The sequence below is a fragment of the Oryzias melastigma genome, linkage group LG23 (assembly GCF_002922805.2).
Source record: "Oryzias melastigma strain HK-1 linkage group LG23, ASM292280v2, whole genome shotgun sequence".
NCBI classification, from domain to species: Eukaryota; Metazoa; Chordata; class Actinopteri; order Beloniformes; family Adrianichthyidae; genus Oryzias; species Oryzias melastigma.
In genome coordinates this window covers 6,050,114-6,070,057 of record NC_050534.1, presented here as the reverse complement: position 1 = coordinate 6,070,057, position 19,944 = coordinate 6,050,114, and the positions used below count along the sequence as shown (strand labels likewise).

Sequence of the window (19,944 nt, the reverse complement as noted above, 5' to 3'; positions counted from 1 at the left end):
CTTGGAGCAGGTGGAGTTGGACGTGGCGGGGTCTAAGGGGCGGAAGGTGACGGGGGGACTGTGCTGTGCGGACATGAGGAAACCAACAGCTAGCAGACTCAAGCTCAAGCTAGTTCCTGTTGGAAGATCAGATGCATCAGTTAGCACGTAGCTGCTGTGGAAACCTCTGTTTTTAAAATGTCTCTTACCAAGAATGCTGCCCAACGTGAGTTTCCTCCGACCCACCCTCTCCACTAGCCACACCCCCAGGAGGGTAAACAGGAAGTTGGTGAGGGTAGCGAGTCCTGCTAGCCAGATTGCTAGCCTGTCGTCTCGGACGCCTGACATCTGCAGGATGGTGGCGCTGTAATACCTATGTGACACAAAGACAAGAATGGAATGACTTTACTAAAGTGAAAAACATCAAAATAAACAGGATTATAGTTTCTCAAGTTACTTATGAAAGCAGGAAAATAAAAGTAAAAAGTAAATTGCAAACGCTAAGAGCAGCCCAAACCCAGTCCTGCAGTTTATCAACCTGCTAGTTTTCCAATCATCCCAACTTCATTGGCTGCTCATGAATGCATAGATCAGATTAGATAAAATTAGATCAGATTAGATTAGAAATCAGATGCCTCAGTAAAAGCATGTGGTGCCTGGTGTCCCCACCTCTAATGTTTGATTGACAGATTCCCCCGAGCCGCTTTAAGTGGGAGGGGTGTGGACTTTAAACAAGCCGGAACAAGATCACTCATGACTGGTTGACAGTAGTTCATCTAAAAATGTAACTCAGACCAACTCGGACTAATCGGTGTCGAAGGGTGGCGATCGGTTGCAATATGGCGGTAGACGTATCAGGAAGTGACGGCAAAGTTCCTGGACAGATTTCGCGGGGGCCAAAGGTAAGGCATTTCCTATGAGGGACCGCAACACTTGCAATATCCAGTAGATTAATATACAGTCTATGGCGATCAGTGAGGCTAGAGTAATGGCATCATCTGAACAACACAAGTACATGTTACTTACAATATCATGACACACCTACTACACAAACAAAAATCAAAGTTCCTTTTTTTTCTTTTAACTTGTTCTGTCCAACAACTGAGCAAACGAATCAGAGCTGAAGGCCTTTTGCATTGGAGAGATTGTTATTGTTACAAATGGTTATGAATCTTCTGACACACAAGGTGTATATTTGTACAAACCCCTTCTGTATATGAGGCCAAATTTACAGACATTTCTTGTTAGACTGAAAAGAGAAGAAAGAAGGAGAAAGTAGGAAAATAAAAAAATAAAAAAAGAACACAAGGCTAAAGTGGAGACATATCCACTGGCTTTACGACTCTTATCTTTCATAGTTAGGTACACCTAATACAAGACCTATAGGTTGGAAAATAAACTATTCATTGATAGCACCCTACAGTGTGGAAAATATGGTACTACATACCAGAGTATCTTTTCTGGTGTGAAACCATTGACTGTAACTGAGAACTGGACCAAGTGAGTGTGACATCACCCATTGAAAATAGTTTACTTCTGGCTCCAACCAAATGAAGTCAATTCTGTCACACAGTACAGACACCACCATGTTGGACCCAGTCGATTGGTCTGAGTCAACGTTTCTATGGCAACCACTCTCACCAATCAGGCATCCTCACCAGTGGAAGTTGAGCTCCGAAGAATCTAATCAAACGTTATAAAGGTTTATCGTGAAACCACATACTTTTATTGAGGCGTCTGATTGGTCGTTCAGTTTATAACGGAATAATTTACAATACAAAAAAAATAATTTTAAGAAGGTATAAGAACAAAATGGTTACTCTGACAGATATAATAACTGAGTAATAGCTGTATTTTTCTCAATAGAATGGATCCAAGAAGTCTACGGCTTCTTGGATCCAGCAGGTACTTCCTGTTTGAAAACCGGGGGGGGGTCACTCAGTCCAGTTCTCATGTACAGTCCATGTCAGTCATCCTATTTTCTAGAGAACGATGGAAACTGGTCAGTAAAAATACAGAACCAGTGAGTGTGTCTTTGGACCGCGCAACCCTATCTACAGCCTCTTCACTGGAGTGCCGTGTACTAATGTGGAGACAGTAAGCAATCAGCTATAAATAGGCTCTCAGCAGTCGCTTTTCGGTGGCTTTCCCTCTTGCGCGGTGCAACAGCCATCAGTGCAACTCTACACCGTGTTGTTCTGAGTGGAAAGATCACTCCCAATCACCATTAACAAGGCTCTCGACCGGCCGTGGTCAACAGCCGACACCTGCGTGCAGCTTCGTTTCCACTCGGATCGGGATGAAACGCTTTCAAGACAGATGAGAGAAACGCCGATTCCTGCCAAGAGTCCACAGAGTGGTAGCAGAGTTAGAGTCAAGCACCCAGAAGAGAGGCTCATCAGAAAACACACAGAAATGAGGGATTAGCATGGCACTCTGCTCTCATGTCATCAGACAGAAGAAGAGAAAAACATGTAAATGCTTCACAAGCGAGGCATTATTAGTTATCTGCAAATTTGGAAATAATCGAGCAAATGTGTTTGTTGGGTTGACACACATAGGAGCAGATGTGTACGACACACACACACAAACAACGTGTAGGTTTGAAGCAGCATTGGGAATAAAAGCTCTATTTCTGTTCTCAGCAGTGCAGCCTGCTGCGTTCCATCTCCACCGCAGCTTCTTACTGATTATGCTACACACCTGTACACATACACACAAAGTTCAGGCTTGGAAAAATTAAATTACGGCCAACAGGAAAGACTATTTTTGACCACATCTTGCACTAAACTGTTAAAGTTGGTTAGAAATGCCAAGTTGGCGCATGTCAGACCTACAAAGCCCCCGAGCAGCAAACGGGAGTCTGCCTAATCTTTGGTAGCCGTGATCAACCACCTCCTGTACGCCAAGTGTCAGGTTTGTGTTTGCAGTGCAGACAGCAGCAGAGCTCTTAGCGCAAGAGAACGAGGAAGCTTTGCAGACACGGAACACTTAGTCTCACACCTGGAGTGGCATTGTTCTTATGGAGAACATATATAAAGAAAATTAAGCTTTAAATAACATGTCTGAATTTTTCTTTATTCAAATTGTGGTGAATCAGAAGCAGACAAAGAGATGAAGTTTGAAAAAGAGGCCACAACCTCACCGCTCCATTGTGATGAATCCACCTGCAGACGAATAGACTTTTTTGTTTTCCTCATCTGAGCTGGATCAAAACTTCACATTTACATAGCTCCAATATTGCTCGCCATTTTTGTTGCAACAGTAAGTTTAGGTTGGGAGTGTGACGGAGTGTAAGCTAGCAGGAGAGAGTGTAAACAGACAGCTCTCAGTCCTGGGTGATGGGAGGTAGGGGCGGGGTTGCTCTGCGCCAACAGTCCCACACAAATCAGAGGGGAGTTTCTGATGAATCCCTGCCACTCTGCAGAAACTAAGTCCTAGAAAATGAAAGCTTTTTAAAATTTTGTATGAAAATGGCTTAATCAAGCGGTTTCTTACTCCCAACTCATCATATATGGACGTATGTGTGACGAAGATGCAGAGGCGTTTGGATCCATAAGCAACCAAGGTTTAATAACAACCAAAAACAAAGGTACAAGGCAAAGGCAAGTCAGAGTCCAGGCATGGGTCGAGGCAGACAGGAAGACGAGGAGACAGGCGGAGATCAAAACCAGGAGGAGTAACAATGAGAAACGCTCAGAAATGTATGCAGGGCAGTACAAGACTTCGCACTAAGAGGGTTGACTTAAGGCAGACTAAATACTGGTGGTGATGAGGTAGATGGGAAACAGCTGAGGAGATGCAGATGAGGAAGTGACTGCTGAGAGTGGAGAGGAAGAGCAAGGTCAGCACTCAGGTGAGGGCTCCCTCTGGTGGTTCGATGTGGAAATGCTGACAGAAAGTATCAGGCTCATCACATTTTGGGTGTCTCCTACTTGTCGTTTTTGACATGCTGGCTATTCCCTTTAAATAAGGGGTCCCCAACTTCCGGGTCGCGAACTGGTATCAGGCCACGCACAGGGAAAAAATGCATATGATAATTAGGGGTCTCCAACCCTTGGGACGTGGTACCAGGAGGAGGTACCATGACACGATCCTGTGCAATACCCCAAGGATTAGGGGTCCCCAAATCAAGGGTCCCAACCCTTGAAACATGGAACGGTACCTTAGCCATAACCCCGTACTCTAACACAGTACCAGATGCTGTACCGGTTTAGGGACGAAGACCAGTCTGCGTCCCGATCTACGTCCCGAGGGTTAGGGACCCCTGATTTTGGTACCCCTGACCCTCGGATGGAGTACCGGACCCAGAACTGGTACCAGGTTAGGGTAAAGGTCCAGAATGCGTCACGGTACCACATCCCAATACTGAGTCCTGGTACCGCAACTTGCGGGTTGGGGACGCGGGTTAGGGTAGTGGTCTGGTGCGGGGTCCTGGTATTGTTTCCAGGTATTGTATCCTGGTACTGCATCTCGAGGGTTAGGGACGCAGAACCGTTACTGGGTTAGGGAACCAGTGCCGGAATAAGTACCAGACCAGTACCAGTACACTAACCCTAACCAAGCATCACGTTCAGAGGGTTGGGGACCCCTGTTTTAATGGGAAACCAAAAACATCAAAAAGTGACGTAGAGGGGCCCCGAACCGTGTTGTCTAATCATAATTAAAAAATCATTGGAAACGCTTTTACAATAGATCCAAATATGATTGTTCTTAAAGTGGACACCATCTTTAAAAGTGGCGGAAAATGATTCTATTAACATCTTGATGGACCATCATATGCAAATTAGAAAGTTGGCAATGAGGAACTGATGATGTTGTAGGGCTGGATGAACACATGAGGAGGGTTATAGTGAGAAATGTAGAAAAGCTAAAAGAGCCAAAAGAAGCATCAAAACAACTGTAGAGATGATCCAGATTCTGGAAAACCTGTCTTATAAAAAGGGAATACAGGTGTCAGTAGCAAATGGAGCCCCTACCCAAACCAGAGGAGTGACTCAGGCAAACGTTTGTATCAGCAACTGTGATCTAAAAGACTACAAATCCTAAAAACATCTCCAGCTCAAAAGGAGCCTCAAGCTCCTGGGTCCATATTTAAATATATATTTTATCTTTGCTATAAACGTTACAACTTTAAAAATGGTTTCAGCTGTCATTTCTGACAGTTTGAGACATCTTTCAGTATGAAACACCCACCACATGTCATCCATCACATGTCACAAAATGACAGGAAATACTGTGAGCGGGGCAGAAGCAGCAAGTCACCCCAAGGTAGCCCGATGTATCTATCAAAGTACAGAAATACTGCGTTCAGTGTCTCTCCTGCTTTCGGAGAAAAAACTGCACGTCTACTGAAATTGTAGAATATCAATTGTTTTGTTGGATTAAAAGGGAGAAATTTCCAAACCTCTCAGTCAGTCTGGGCTCTTAATTCTTTTGATCAGACATTACGTTTTTAAAACTTAATAGTGCGATTCTTTGCATTGATAGTTTTGTGTCTATTTCAATAAACAAAGTTCTTATTTATTGTCATTGTTTGACGCTGTAACTTTTCATTTTCTTTTTAATGATCCTTTTTATTCCTCATATAAGAACCACAAACTGCAACGAGAAATTCACCTTTTAAAAACACTTAAAGACGTAAACTATCGTCTATCTGAACACGAGAGACCCTTAAGAGACAGTTCTGAGGTTACCACTTACTCCCACTTCTCAAAGTGAAATAAATCACTCCTCTGAGGCCAGATGACAAGGATGGCTTTTTTTATGAGGTAGTTCGCTGTAAGTAGACTCAACAGAATTACAGTGATCTGCCGTTTGTAAAGACGTCTTTAAGTCAATACGCTCAATGATTATTGACAACTGAATCTTGGCTGAGATTTACCAGCAAACTGTGACACTTTGAGGGAAGACCTTTAAGGATTATGCTGCCTGCGGACTTAAAAATCACCACTTGTACTAGTGTATGTTTGTTTCCTAACAGGCTCCATTCTTAAAGTAAAATAAATAAATGAGATTCAAAGAGAAAAGACAGATTTTCTGTAATGTATATGGTATATAATAGATATCACAGTATATCAAAAAATTAAATGCAATATAATACACACACACATGTATATATATATATATATACACATCCATATATAAATATGTGTGTATGTATACATATATATATATATACAGTATATACATGTGTGTGTTTTATATTGTATTATTATATATACGTATATACATCTATATATATATATATATATATATATAGATGTATATACGCTCACAAACGCCGTGTGTGGCAGTTCAGAGAAGACAGACACGCCCCCACCTGTGAGCAGCCGACCTGAAATCCAGCTGGATCAGACGTCTCCCAAAAAAGTTGTTTTACTATTTTTCACAAGCATAACAAAAAAAAAGTGTATAAGAAAAAAGGAAAAGCTGGAAAAAAAGAAAAAACACAAGTCCAGGAAAAATGTATAATAGACAGCAGTGCTCTTAGGAGAGAAATTCTTATATTTTGGGGCTGCCTGGTGTGACTTTAGCCTGGATTTTTTAGTATTTTAATTCAAAAATATGTTGATTAGTTTGTTGACAAATTTTATAGTAGTTGTTTTTATAAAATTACACCTAAAACTTTTATTCTATGTTGTAAAAACAGTTTGTTAAACATTTTTGGAGTTTCCACAGAAAAATGAATCCCATTTTTCCATTCAGAATTTTCTGTTTTTGCATGATATTATGTCTAGTGTGTGAATACAACATGGAAAATGACAAATAAAGGCAGTGATACATAAGTGCAGTTATGCTGATTAAAATGATACCAAATAAGCAAGCAGGTAGTCTTTCAAATTGAAAATATAGGTGAATTCAAAAGTTGACAAAAACAGAATTTTAGACGCTAGGATTCAAAGGGTTAAAAATAAAAGTTCTAAACAAACAATTTTGCGTGTGATTTCATATTATGACTATTTGCAGATAATAAGTGGCTAGCAAATACTGTGACTAAAAAATATATCGATATACATATATAATTAACTTGTCTAATTTTATTTTTTTTGTTTTATTATGGCCACCGTACTCTGCTTTTTGTCCGTCTTCTTCTTTGAAACTAAATTCATTGTCAGTTCTGGCTTTAATTGGAGGAGTTGGCTTTCCTGTTTACTGAGTGTTGTCGCTTAGCAGCACGGATGCTCGTATCAACATCTTATTGTTCTTGGCGAAGACAGTCCTTTGTCTCACCTTATTTCCGCCCACTGGTTCAGCTGAAGAAAATAGTGACAAATTGGAAACGTTCCTATTTCTGGTTCTAGCAATGTCTCCATATAGTGAAAGTAAGTGATAGAAGAATTAAAAGAAATGAGATCAGACTGAGGCAGTCACAGTGGCTGAACCATAACCATAAATATAGAACACACTGGACGGCGCATTGTGACAGACTGGATGCAGCAGGAAAGTCCATAAATAAGGGTTAAAATTCTTCTGGATCCACCTATTGAACACCTCATCCACCAATCAAAAAACTCCTGAAAATGCAATAAATTTAAGCCAGAAAAAAATAAAAATCTTTGCTTAAAAAAAAAAATTCAAATCCTTGGAATTCTCATGAATAATAAAATAAGTAAGTAGTGTTGTCATGCAATTAATAATTCTGTGCAATTAATAAATAATGATCTGTGAATAATTAATCTAATTAATTAATTTAGATACATCTTACGAGGAGAGCAAGTGTTGAGACTTGTACGGCGGCGTAAAGAAGTGTTATGGAAATGGAGCGTACCATTATTGTATGGGTGGTAAATTCTGGCCCTTTACGGATGTATGGGGTTTGCAGGTGATACCAAAGGGGCTGTAAGAAGCCTGTAGGATGCCAATACAAACTAGAGGAGTGCCTAATGTTCTAGTCCTACTTCCGATATTAATGTTTTTTAAAATAGTAACATTTATGTTTTTTTTTTTCAAAGTTGTAACTAAAGTTTAGGTACTACTACTGTTTTTTCAAATGTTTTTTTGTAATTTGCTTCTAAAGTTCAAGTATTACTTTTGATGTTTTTTTTTGTAAGTAGTACTTATGTTTATGTACTACTACTGATTTTTAAAAAAATGTTTAAAAGTAGTGCCTAAAGTTTATATATTACTAAGGGTATATATTTTTTAAGAAGTAAAATTTATGTACTACTAGTGATATATTTTTTAAAAAGTAAAGTTTAGGTACTACAATTTATGTTGTTCTTTTCAAAGAAGTACCTAAAGTTTAAGTACTAATACTTAGAATTTTTTAAAATATCTTTTAAAGTAGCTTCTAAAGTTCAAGTACCACTACTGATGTTTTTTTTTAAAATAGTACCTAAGTTTAGGAACTAGTAGTGATATATAATTTTTAAAAAGTAAAGCTTAGGTACCACCTGTGATATATATATCTTTAAGTAAAGTTTAGGTACTACTACTGGAGTTGTTTCTTTCAAGGAAGTACCTAACGTTTAAGTACTACTACTGATGTTTTTTAAAGTAGTACCTAACATTTAAGTACCACTACTGATGTTTTTTAAAAGTAGTACCTAACATTTAAGTACCAATACTGATGTTTTTTTAAAGTAGTACCTAACATTTAAGTACTAATACTGATGTTTTTTAAAAGTAGTACCTAACATTTAAGTACCACTACTGATGTTTTTAAAAGTAGTACCTAATGTTTAAGTACCACTACTGATGTTTTTTAAAAGTGGTACCTAATGTTTAAGTACTACTACTGATGTTTTTTAAAAGTAGTACCTAATGTTTAAGTACCGCTACTGATGTTTTTTAAAAGTGGTACCTAATGTTTAAGTACCACTACTGATGTTTTTTAAAAGTAGTACCTAATGTTTAAGTACTACTACTGATGTTTTTTAAATGTTTTTTTTAAGTAGTGCCTAAAGTTTAGGCACTTCTACTGATGGCTTTGTATTTCAAATTCAAGTTCTACTACTGAAGTTTGAAAGTTTCTAAATTTTAGGTACTACTAATGATGACTTTTTTTAAGCCTGAAGTTCAGGTACTACTACTTATTTTTTTATTTTAAACATCAAAATAACAGAATTGACCATTTAAAATATAATTAAATGTAAACTAGTTAGTTGTAAACCTGTCTACATCTTCCTGGTTTTTATTCGTTTCTACTAAATATCTCTGCAAAACTGACAAAAGACACAAACATTTTGAGGTTTTCTGTTCACTTTACAGGAAGAGGGAGGTATTTACCTGTGTAACTAATAGTTCAGATTCATAGACAATAGATAAGATGAAGTTTGGTTGAACTATAACGAAGTAGTGACATTCTGAGCGAGAGAACAACTGCGTGAATGGAAACCAGGAGTTAGAGCGGAGACACCGGAGGAGGTCTGCATTGAGAGAGCAGGAGGTGAGAGAAGACTGCGAGGTGAGAAGAAGGAAGAATGGATGGACGGTGACTGTGGGTGTGTGAACAAGAACAAACGGACAGATGGGAAAAGGTGAAGAGATGGAGTCACAGCAGAAAGAGCGATGCGAGACAGAGAAACAGAGAATCTCCTGGGAAGTGACCCATTTTTCAAATGAATGCAAATGAACTGCGTCACATTAACGCTGGAGCAAAAAAACTCGCCAAAAATGCACACGCTTTAAATCAAACGGTCTGATTTTAGACATTCCAGTCTGAGTAAACCGACAGACAGTATCACGATAACTCTTCAGAAAGCCTCTTCCTTGGAAAGAACCAATTCTAGAGGTGAGAGGTCTTTAATAGAGATGCTCACGTTTCTGATTTATAACCAGTGTCAGCAAGTCCATAGGGCAAATTGTGCAAATGCTACAAGCAAATCTATGAAAATCAGTTGACCTCTATTTTTGGATCCAGCTAGCTCATCTGAACAAAAGCGAAAAATCAAGAACTGTGCACACTAAAGTCCAGTGAGACTATTTTCTGTCCATACATAATAATGCAAAGCAGAAATGAAAGACAGTTTTCTCTGAATCAGTTGATTCACGTTTATTGCATAAACAGTCATAGAGTTACGGTATGTCAAAGAGCGCGTGTTATTTAGGTATGTTTGTCAAAACTGAAGCCGACCTTGAGGTTGCAGAGGCTGACAACTTTTATTTTGAAAGAGTACTGCTTATTTTACTTCTCTTTCACTGCAAGGCCAGAATGAATAAAACTCTAAATGAGTCCGCCGTGTCCTGGAGTTACACTGTGTTACATCTTCAATCACTTAGTTTATGCCTTCCTTATGTCTCTTTTTTTAAGAAAGCTTCTGCAAGAGATACAGATGCAGTTCAAGTCCCTGACTCTGTCTGATCATCTAGCCTGTGTTTGTGTGTTTATTTCCAAACTTAACTGAATTGAGATCTCTCAAGAAACGCACAAATTTGGAGGAGGTCCAACAGAGAAAGAATGTGCACTTAAGAGTCGTTCACTTCTGATTGAATGACCACTAAAAAAGACAAAACTAGGAGCGAAGAGTCTCTTCATTCACCTGAATGAGGCATCTGGTGTGTCTGTGAATATGAAATGAAATTTGCATTTAAGATGCAAAATTTAAGATTAATAAGAAAAAAAGTTCAAGACGTAGCTTTAAAGAAGAGGGTCGAACTGTAAGAAATATACGATAACTGCTAATGAAACTCCTTTAGATATAGATAAACTATACTTCTCAAGTTACACCTTCACGATGCTCCATCCATCTAACAATCCGTCCATCCATCCCTCCATCTAACAATCCGTCCATCCATCCCTCCATCTAACAATCCGTCCATCCATCCCTCCATCCATCTAACGATCTTTCCATCCATCCGTCCATTCATCCAACAATCCATCCATCCATAAGTTTGTCTGTCCATCCGTCCAACTATCTAACAATCCATCCATCCATCCCTCCAACAATCACTCCATCCATCCATCTTTCCATCCCTCCATCCCTTCAACAATCAGTCCATCCATCCATCAATCTAACCATCTGTTCATCCATCCATTCATTTGCCCATCCATCTAACAATCCGTCCATCTATCCATCCATTCGTCTGTCCATCCATCCGTCCAACCATCTAACAATTGTTTATCCAACCATCTATCAATCCATCCATCCGTCCATCCATCTAACAATCATTCATCCAATCATCCATCCATCCATCTATCCATCCGTACATCCATCTAACAATCATTCATCCAACCATCTATCAATCCATCCATCCATCCATACATCCATCTAACAATCATTCATCCAACCATCTATCCATCTATCCATCCATCCAACAATCCAATTATCCATCCATCTGTCGATTAATCCATCCATCTATATGTCCATCCATCATCCACCCATCTAACCAATATTTCCATCAATCTGTCCATTAATCCAACCAACCAACCAACCATCCATCCATCCATCCATCCATCCATCTCTCGGATCATAGAGATGCTGGAGCCTATCCTAGCTACTGTTGGGCAAAGGTACACCCAGAAAAAGTCACCAATCTGTTACAGGGCGCTTTCATCATGTGTATTTTTAAAATTCTAGTTATTGATTAACATTCTTGAGCCGCTCGATGTTTCTCTGTTCCTTTTGAGACAAAGAAAACATTAATTTCCAAATCAAGCCCAACTATTTGTTCAATTTCAGAACATACCCCATCCAAAAAAACACTTTCTTTTGTTGTTTTTAGGACTATATATTATAGAAACATAAGTGTAAGTTGCATGTTTCCTGATAATTGTTTTGTTTGTGACACAATCCAGTTGGCTCTCACAGATGGTCCGGCAGACAAATATCATGCTGAAAATGTCACGAAAAGCCAGTTTTACATGGCCGCTCTGCTGGCAGACCCACAGGGAGTCTGCACTCTCTTTAGAGTGCTTGTTTTGTGCACACGCTATTAAAAAAAAAAACATAAAACATAGAGCTCTTACCACCAGTTGCTCGTGTTTTAAAGCTTTCCCTAAGCTGCTCCGTTAAAACAACCTCATCCTTTGGCTCCAATGGAATCACAGCATGGCCTCTTTGATGAGAAATATTCAAATTTACCCCCTGATCAAAAGCAAACACATCAGGCTGACAAAAAGTGTCACACTGCATGCAGCTGCAGTCTACGCACAAAGATATTATAATCTAAATCTGGCCTCTATTTAAAGCAAAGTCTTTTTGCAATATCTGACCTAAGACTTCATGAAAGTCTTTCAACAACTAACCTGTAAAAACAATATGTCACCTTCCTGTGTGTTGATAGCTTTGTTTTCACACCTTGGTGCCTGGAGTTTTGTTTTCTGCCACAATTTACAGTTATGGTCTACAGCCAGTAAAGATATTGATCCCCAGCGCTCTGATGTCCACTCGCTATAATTGGTTTAAAAGATGAATTAACCCTTTAGATTTTGTTGCAATACTTCTCTTCATGAACTCTATGAATCAAGAAAAGAAAACAAAGAGATCATCAAGAATAAAGTTAATAAAAGTTTATTCTTTCTTCCTGATGTTTCTCACAGTTTAGACACAAGTGAGTAGTAATAGTCTCTAAGGGTGGGCTGTAGAAGAGTTCCAAGAAAAATGTTGAAGGAAAATTACAAGATTAATCCAATTATTATCCAGCATCAATATTATGAGACGTTAGATAAAAAGAAGAAACAGAAAAACCTGAAATGTAACAACTTTTGCAACGTTTGATATTCTTTTGTTTAGAAAAGATAGTATAGTGTACTTATACATTACTGTAGTTAGATTCTATATACTGAGCTATACTATGGGTTGCCTAGCAACTGGCGGCGCCGACGGACTAATAGCTCCATGTCAAGGTGCATTTTCTTTTCATTTTTGTTAATTTTATTAGTTCTGTGTGGGTGTTCCTGCAGAAAGATGTGTGCAAATTGACTTTGCATCTCAAATTCACACACTGAACTTCAGACTGTGGTTTTATGGAAGTTACAAGCGAGTTTCAACTGATCCATAATAACATCCAACATGACATCATCGTCCCCGAGAGACACTGACAGCGAAGAAACAAAAAAGGATGCAAAAAGGGTCTGCAAGTTAAGGGTTTTTATAGTATATAATGTTTTTTGTTTTTTCTCTTTCGTACAATGCTGCGCTTTTATAATTTGTTATTAACATATTGGTGAATACATTGTTACATTAACCCCACATGGAACCCCAACTAGTTGAAACCATTTAGGGGAAGCTTCAAGGACCTAATCAGTACTTTTCCACTGAAAAAACAAAGCTATAAATGACCTAGTCGGCAGGAACAGGGGCATGGACACTAACCAATAAGTTATTCCGGACTATTCTCCTGTCCTGACAAACACTGACCTGAAGCCACACATGGCCCGCCCTGGGGACTATATTTGTGGGATTGATTTTATAGGCATTGTCTTTTCATGGCATAGAAGAGGCGTTTTAGAAGAGGCTTAAGGTTCACCAAAGACTTGGTAGTGTGACTCTTCAAGCATTTATCATCTGAAATGATCAGAGCAGACACAGATTTTCTTAAAAGATTTTCAAGCTGACCTAAAATACTAAAAAACCTGTTAAGCTACGTTCCCGTCAGTCACACTAGACATCCAATGAGGGACTTCTTTTAATTTGCTTCTGTTTACCAGCACATGTCATTGACGGTGTTCACTTGAACTTGGGCGGTGTGAACGTAGCTTCAGAATTTTAAAATTCTCACTGAGTATTTTTTGGATAAAATTTGGACACAAGTCAAAGTATTGTTAAATAGCTCCCCATGGTTACGTGTGAGGATTGACTTAACCCTGTAAAGTCCGCTATATACAGAAAAGTGTTTTGGAATTAAGATATTGTTTAAACATTTAATGAAATCCGCAATAAATAAATAAAACTATAATATCAGTTCTTTGTGTGTGTATTTTGTAAGCTTTTGCTCAAAACACTATTAGCATAAGATGCAAAAATATCTACATGAATGTTCAGGGAAAAAATAACTTAATTACCCCTTGTCTCAAATTTGATCCACACATTTTTACAATGGTGTAACAGTATTATAAAGAATTATTAACAACAAATTTAGCATTCCTTTAATACAGCAAGTAGTAATTTAAAAAAGGAATAATAGGATATATTCTCATGATAAACTTTTGGAAAATTATCAGAACCTTTCCCGCCATAAGTATTTTTTACATTTTATGGTAGTAACCATTTTGAAATGAGCAGGAAAAGCCCTTCTGGAATGTTGATGAACCAGAGGATAGGAAAATATGAACCTAGTTCAGGTTTCTAAGGAAAGTTTGGATTATGCTAATGGTTTAGGGGTCTCAGAAATACACGTATCAACTAGATATAAAGCATTACTTAATGCTAGTGTTAATGCTGTAAGCTAAACTTGGACGCTGAAATTGATAGCTAAAAACCCTGAAACTAATAGCGGAAAACGATGAAGCTGATAGCCAGGTAAAATATTAGCTAAATGCTGAATTAGCCTAAACAGCTAAAATAAAAAAAAAAAATAAAAATAAAAAACTAGGTTAGCCAAAACAGCTAGCTGAAAAATTGTCAAACTTACAAATAAACTAAAAACTGAAAAAACCCTAAACAGCTAGCATGTAGCTGAAAAATTAGCTAAACTCCAAAACAGTCTAAAAAAACAAAACAAAATAAAAAAGCCTTAATTAGCCAAAACAGCTAGCATGTAGCTGAAATATTAGCTAAACCCCAAAACAGCCTGTTGTTTACCTTTTAATCTATCCTTTTAGGGGTCGCCACAGCGAATCAGCTTTCACTGTTTTTCAAAGATGATTTGGCAGAGACTTTTACACCAGATACCCTTCCTGACACAACTCTATATTTTATCCTGGCTGGGGACGGGCACAGGGAGAACCAGACTTTGGCCTCCATGTGGCTACATAGACATTAGTGTATAGGGTCCAGCCCAAGGACCCACATTGGATGAAGCTCAAATAAGGGAATTAAACCCTAATTTTCCCAGTATTTTTTTTACATAAATCATAAAATAATATACATAAAATCCCATGTAAACATGAACAATTAGAAAGGAGTTAACCCTACCAAAAAAAAAAAACTCTCGCCAGCAACAAAAGAAGTGGATACATTTTTTCTCCTCAGTATTTTTAGTCCCTGTGTTCCATTTTCTTTCATGGATCCATCTTACCCTGCCCCCCCCTGTCATCTGCCTTTGTCCATTTCCCCTCTTCATCACCATCAGTGTCATCGCTCTACTTCTTCCTCTCATCCCCTCCTGCTTCTTCTCTGTCTCGTAGTTCGATCTGTGTTTCTCTCTTCTTCTTTTAGTCCAAATCTCAACACTGCTAATCTGAGCCCACGGTGACCTTTACCGGCGTGATTATGAAGCTAATTTCACTGATGGATGGATTCCTCGTTTAGCCCTCGGCTGTGTCTTATTTATTTTATGAGAACAAAGAAGTTAAAAATCTTTCCTCTCAGTTCAGTCATCCGCCACTTCAACTGTTAGCTGATGGTGGAGCAGGAAGGGACTTTGGCTGGCAGGACGAGCAGCAGAGCAGACACCTGTCACCGCTTTGTTTTCCTGGCTGATGTATTATTGACCAATATGTGTCTTCTCCCTCAGGTTCCTGTGGCAGAGGATGAATTTTGAATGCGTGTGCATGAGGGCGAGGATGTTGTTCATATCTCAAGCAGAGGGTCCAGAGAGACAGAGCACCTGACACATGAGTTTAAATCAACTCGGAGAAAGGGAAAAACAAACCACATACAAGCCTCCAGACTCAATGTATTATTTACTATAATGCGCTCCATATTCCTAATTCTTAAGTTTTAAAAAAAAAATGATAAGTTAAATTTAGTTACTACATTAACCAATGATAAGGATTCTGTAAATATTATGGAAGAACAAAAGCATTTACAAGCTTTTATTTTGGAAAACAGATTGCACAGAAATGTATGCAAATTTGTTTGATTTAAATGACCAAATGCAAATATTCAATGCAAGCAAAGTGGGTGTGACTATGTCTGCCTTAAAATATGATCTTTGGAGATAAAGATTTGACTTCAAATAGAACTTGAATTCAAAACACAACCTGAATCGGATTCAGAATTTGAATCTGAACTTGACACATTCATACATGCAGAAAGGCTTTTAGAAATGAGAAAATTAGACAACCAGGGTGTAGTTTGTGTGGGCACTTACGAATTATCTGCACATACCGTGCAACATTTGTGTGAGTAAGGGTTGTCACAAACGTGTGTTGCTTACATTATCCTTACAAATACTTCACAAAACAATTACCACACGCATAATAATGGTACGTTCCATTCTCATGATGTCCCTGAAGGTAGCTGTACCTCAAGAACCCTCCACAAACCCCCATCAACGCAAAAAACCCACGGCTCAAAACAGAAGTATTATTTTAGTTCTTCACCAATTCAAATAATAACAAACTCATTTTCTTCCTTTGGAATTATTACTTTCTAGTGCTGGTTAAAGGGTCTCGTCTTTCCACAAATGAAAGCAGTGAATCGTTTTTAGTGTGCAGTCGTCCACAAGGGCTCCAGCTAATAACAGTTTGGCTAATGCATGATGATTGCTTTCACCGGCTGTGGGAGGTATGTGTGCAGAAATCCTGCGTTGAGGTCAAAACCCGAGCAGACGCGTTTGTTAAATGCATTTGTCCATAAATTGATGCTTTAATAAAGAAAACCTCTAAAGCAAATCAAATTCAAATAAACACTTAACTGGTTTGCAGGAGCGGCTTATTATCTGTGACAAATAAATGCTTCAGTATTCATCAGCAGGAATCTCAGCCAATTAGTTTGTTTCCTAGGTGGATTCTGGTTGAATATAATTTTTTTTGTTCAAGGCCAAAGAGGTCTGTTGGTGCTGACAGGATTGATCTGTATTCAAGAGTAGGGAGCACTTCTAGTGGAAAAGTGAATGCAGAAGACTGATTATTCGAGCAGCATCTTATGGGAGTTAGCTGCTTTTCATGGCTGCCGTGATGCAGGCTGGCTTTAGGTAAATGAAGACTCCTTTGGCAGCTGTAGGTCTCAGACGCCAGGTGTCACTCACGTTGAGGATAAGTGAAGTGGATGGTGACAAGCGTCACTGTGGGAAAGGAGTGACCACCTGATGCAGAGGAAATCCAAGCAGCAGAGCTGTAGTTTATAATCTTTGTTTTCCTAGCTACTCTTCAGATAGTCTAAAGTAGCAGTGTCAAACTCAATCGCACAGGGGGTCAAAATCCAAAACACACCTTAGGTCGCGAGTCGAACAGGATAAACATGTATTGAACATTCTAAAACTACATTTTTAAAACGTTTAAACCATAACTTTTTAACATAATTATGATGCCTGGAATAATGCTAGTGTGAATGCTGTGAGCTGAATTTAGCTGCTGCAGATGCTAGTGCTGATAGCTGTAGATGGTGAAATTGATAGTTAAAAACCTTGAAGCTGATAGCCTAAGTTAGCTAAATGCCAAATTAGCCTAAAAAAAACCCAAACAGCTGGCATGTAGCTGAAAAAATATCTAAATATCAAAATAGTCTAAAAACTGAAAAAAGCCTAAGTTAGCCAAAACAGCTAACGTGTAAATATTAGCCAAACTCCAAAACAGCCAAACAAACTTAAAAAAAACAACTAAATTTGCCAAAACAGCTAGCATGTAGCTGAAATATTAGCTAAACTCCCAAACAGCCTAAAAAACAAAAAAGCCCAAATTAGCCAAAATAGCTAGCATATGCCTGAAATATTACTTAACTCCAAAATGGACAAAAAAAAAGAAGAAAAAAAAAATGGAAAAAAGCCTAAATTAGCCAAAGCAGCTAGCATGTAGCTGAAATATTACCCCAAGGGCCGGATCCGGACAACAACATCCAACGTTGGGCTTTCACAGTTATTGGATAACTAAGTGAGAGAAATGTAGCTTCTTGAAAAAAAAACATGTTGTTTAAGGAAAACTGATACCTTATTTGCAAAATCTAAAAAGTGCTTTAAATATAATACAAGAACTATTTTTCCTTTGATAAAATGTAAGTTTTATTTTCAAAAAAAAAACACTACATGAATTAGACACACAGGTCAACGCGGTATACCCATGAAAATCCTTCAACCTGCATTTGCAAATGATGTCTTTTGAAGTGGTGCACGCTGAGTGCACAGATAATGAAGAGCCCTATATAAACCAGCTGCCATTATCATTAAGGAAAGACCGTTTTTGAAGCTTTCAACCCAGCGTTTGGAAAAAGACATCTGTGTTTTTTCTTCTTCGTAAAACTGTCCCAAACTGTTCACGCTTGCGAAGTTCTATCCATTCTTTGCTTTATTTCACTTTAAATGGGATCATAATTTAGCAAACGAGCACAAAGCTGCATTGTGAAAGACATTAAACTAGTGACTTGAGACCACAAACTCATTAGGAAGATGCTTACTGCAGGAATAAATCAGGAGAGAATTAAGGACTTGTGTTTTACAGGCGTATCCTTCCACCCGTTTGCTGTGGTGTTTCACTGTCTGAGGCTCTTCATGAGGCTTTTATGACCCAACTTCACATTAAAGGCAAATAAAGAAGCAATGGAATAAAAACTAACTCAACTGGTTTTAGCAACAGAAAAACAAACCTATTTAATAATAATTAAAACCCTCTAATTTCTAATAATTTTGTACTAATCGTATTATGTTGGGTAATAATTACAATAGTCTTTATTTTTAGTGAAGTTAGATTAGAAGAGTTTAGTTCCACTGCCAGACAAGCCTCTTTCCAATCTGTTTTAGGTTGTTTTATATAATGCTGTGCCCTCCATGACATCACTCTGTGATTGGTTAACATATAGATACATGAACAGTTAAATAAACTGCATCCACTGCTTCCTGGTTTAAAAACTCTTCAGGAAGAAATGCCTTTCAGTTGCCAAATTGATAAATTCAATAAAAAGGGTCTTAGTGTTTCAAACCTCCTGACTACCAGAGAAAAAAAAGTTTAGTCAAAACATGTTTTAAACAATTGCCAGAGCCACGCCCCAAACCCTAACTATCGTCTGTAGATGTCAAAAGGAGTTGATTCAATAGTGTGCAGTAGTGGTGAGATATTCAGTTTTAGAAATGTTCTCTCTAGTGCTGGTAGTCAAGAGGCTAAGCAGCAAAACAGAAACACTTGTGAATGTCATTGATAATTTTCTGAAATTATTAGTTCAAATTTTCTTCATTTGGAAATTAAATTTGAATTTGTGTTTTTTCAGAGATTGCACAGTGGTGTAGTGGGCAACACTCTTGCCTCACAGCAAGAAGGCCCTGTTAAAACTCTTGTGCTATCTTATGGGGTCCAGATGACCCCACCCTTACATTGGCGTGTGATCCCTCCCATGACAAATGTGGCTAAAGGTGGACAGGTTTTCATGTCTGCCACAGACACCAGTGAAGATAAAAAATCCTTGAATAAAACGTTCAGTGAGCTATTTTTAGGTTCCAGACAACCCCAGTCCCAACGTCAGTATATCCAGGATAGCACAATGGCTAGGCAAAAATCCCACTATACTTCTGTGTGGAGTTTGTATGTTCTTTTCGTGTGGAGACTCCAGGAAAGACTCAGGACATCCAGGAGAAACTATGTCTCCTTGGCTTGGGAATACAGAAACTATAGAAAGTGTACGAGGAGAAGACAGTCTGGGCATCTTTTCCTTTCCCCCGCAACCCAATCCTGATAAGAAATGCAGTGAGAATGCGTTACTTGTTATATATGGACGTATGGTTCGGGTGTCACTTTTTGATGTTTTGAGTGTCCCCATCTTGTCTTTTTTTTGACATGCTGGCTGTTCCCATTAGTGTGAACCGATACCATTCCGAGGGCCGATTGGCACTGGCCACAAAAGGAAAAAAATGCATATGCTAAACAAGGATCCCCCACCCATGAGACGCGGACCGGTAACGAAGTGTGGACCAAAAAAGTATTGATATGTTATGAATGTCTGTTAAGCATTCATTACAGTGTATGTCACCGAGTACATTACGGCGTACGTT

The 19,944-nt window shown here is 38.5% G+C and overlaps 1 protein-coding gene across 1 annotated transcript in view; it reads right to left on the bottom strand.

Moving 5' to 3' along the window:
* Positions 1 to 19,944, bottom strand: part of LOC112156560 (proton myo-inositol cotransporter) — a 158,582-nt gene that overhangs the window by 8,490 nt on the left and 130,148 nt on the right. Inside the window, exons 7-8 of the mRNA XM_036210240.1 lie at positions 189 to 352; positions 1 to 116 (exon numbers count right to left, since the gene is read on the bottom strand). Coding sequence (XP_036066133.1) covers positions 1 to 116; positions 189 to 352 — 280 coding nt within the window. The remainder of the gene's footprint in view (positions 117 to 188; positions 353 to 19,944) is intronic.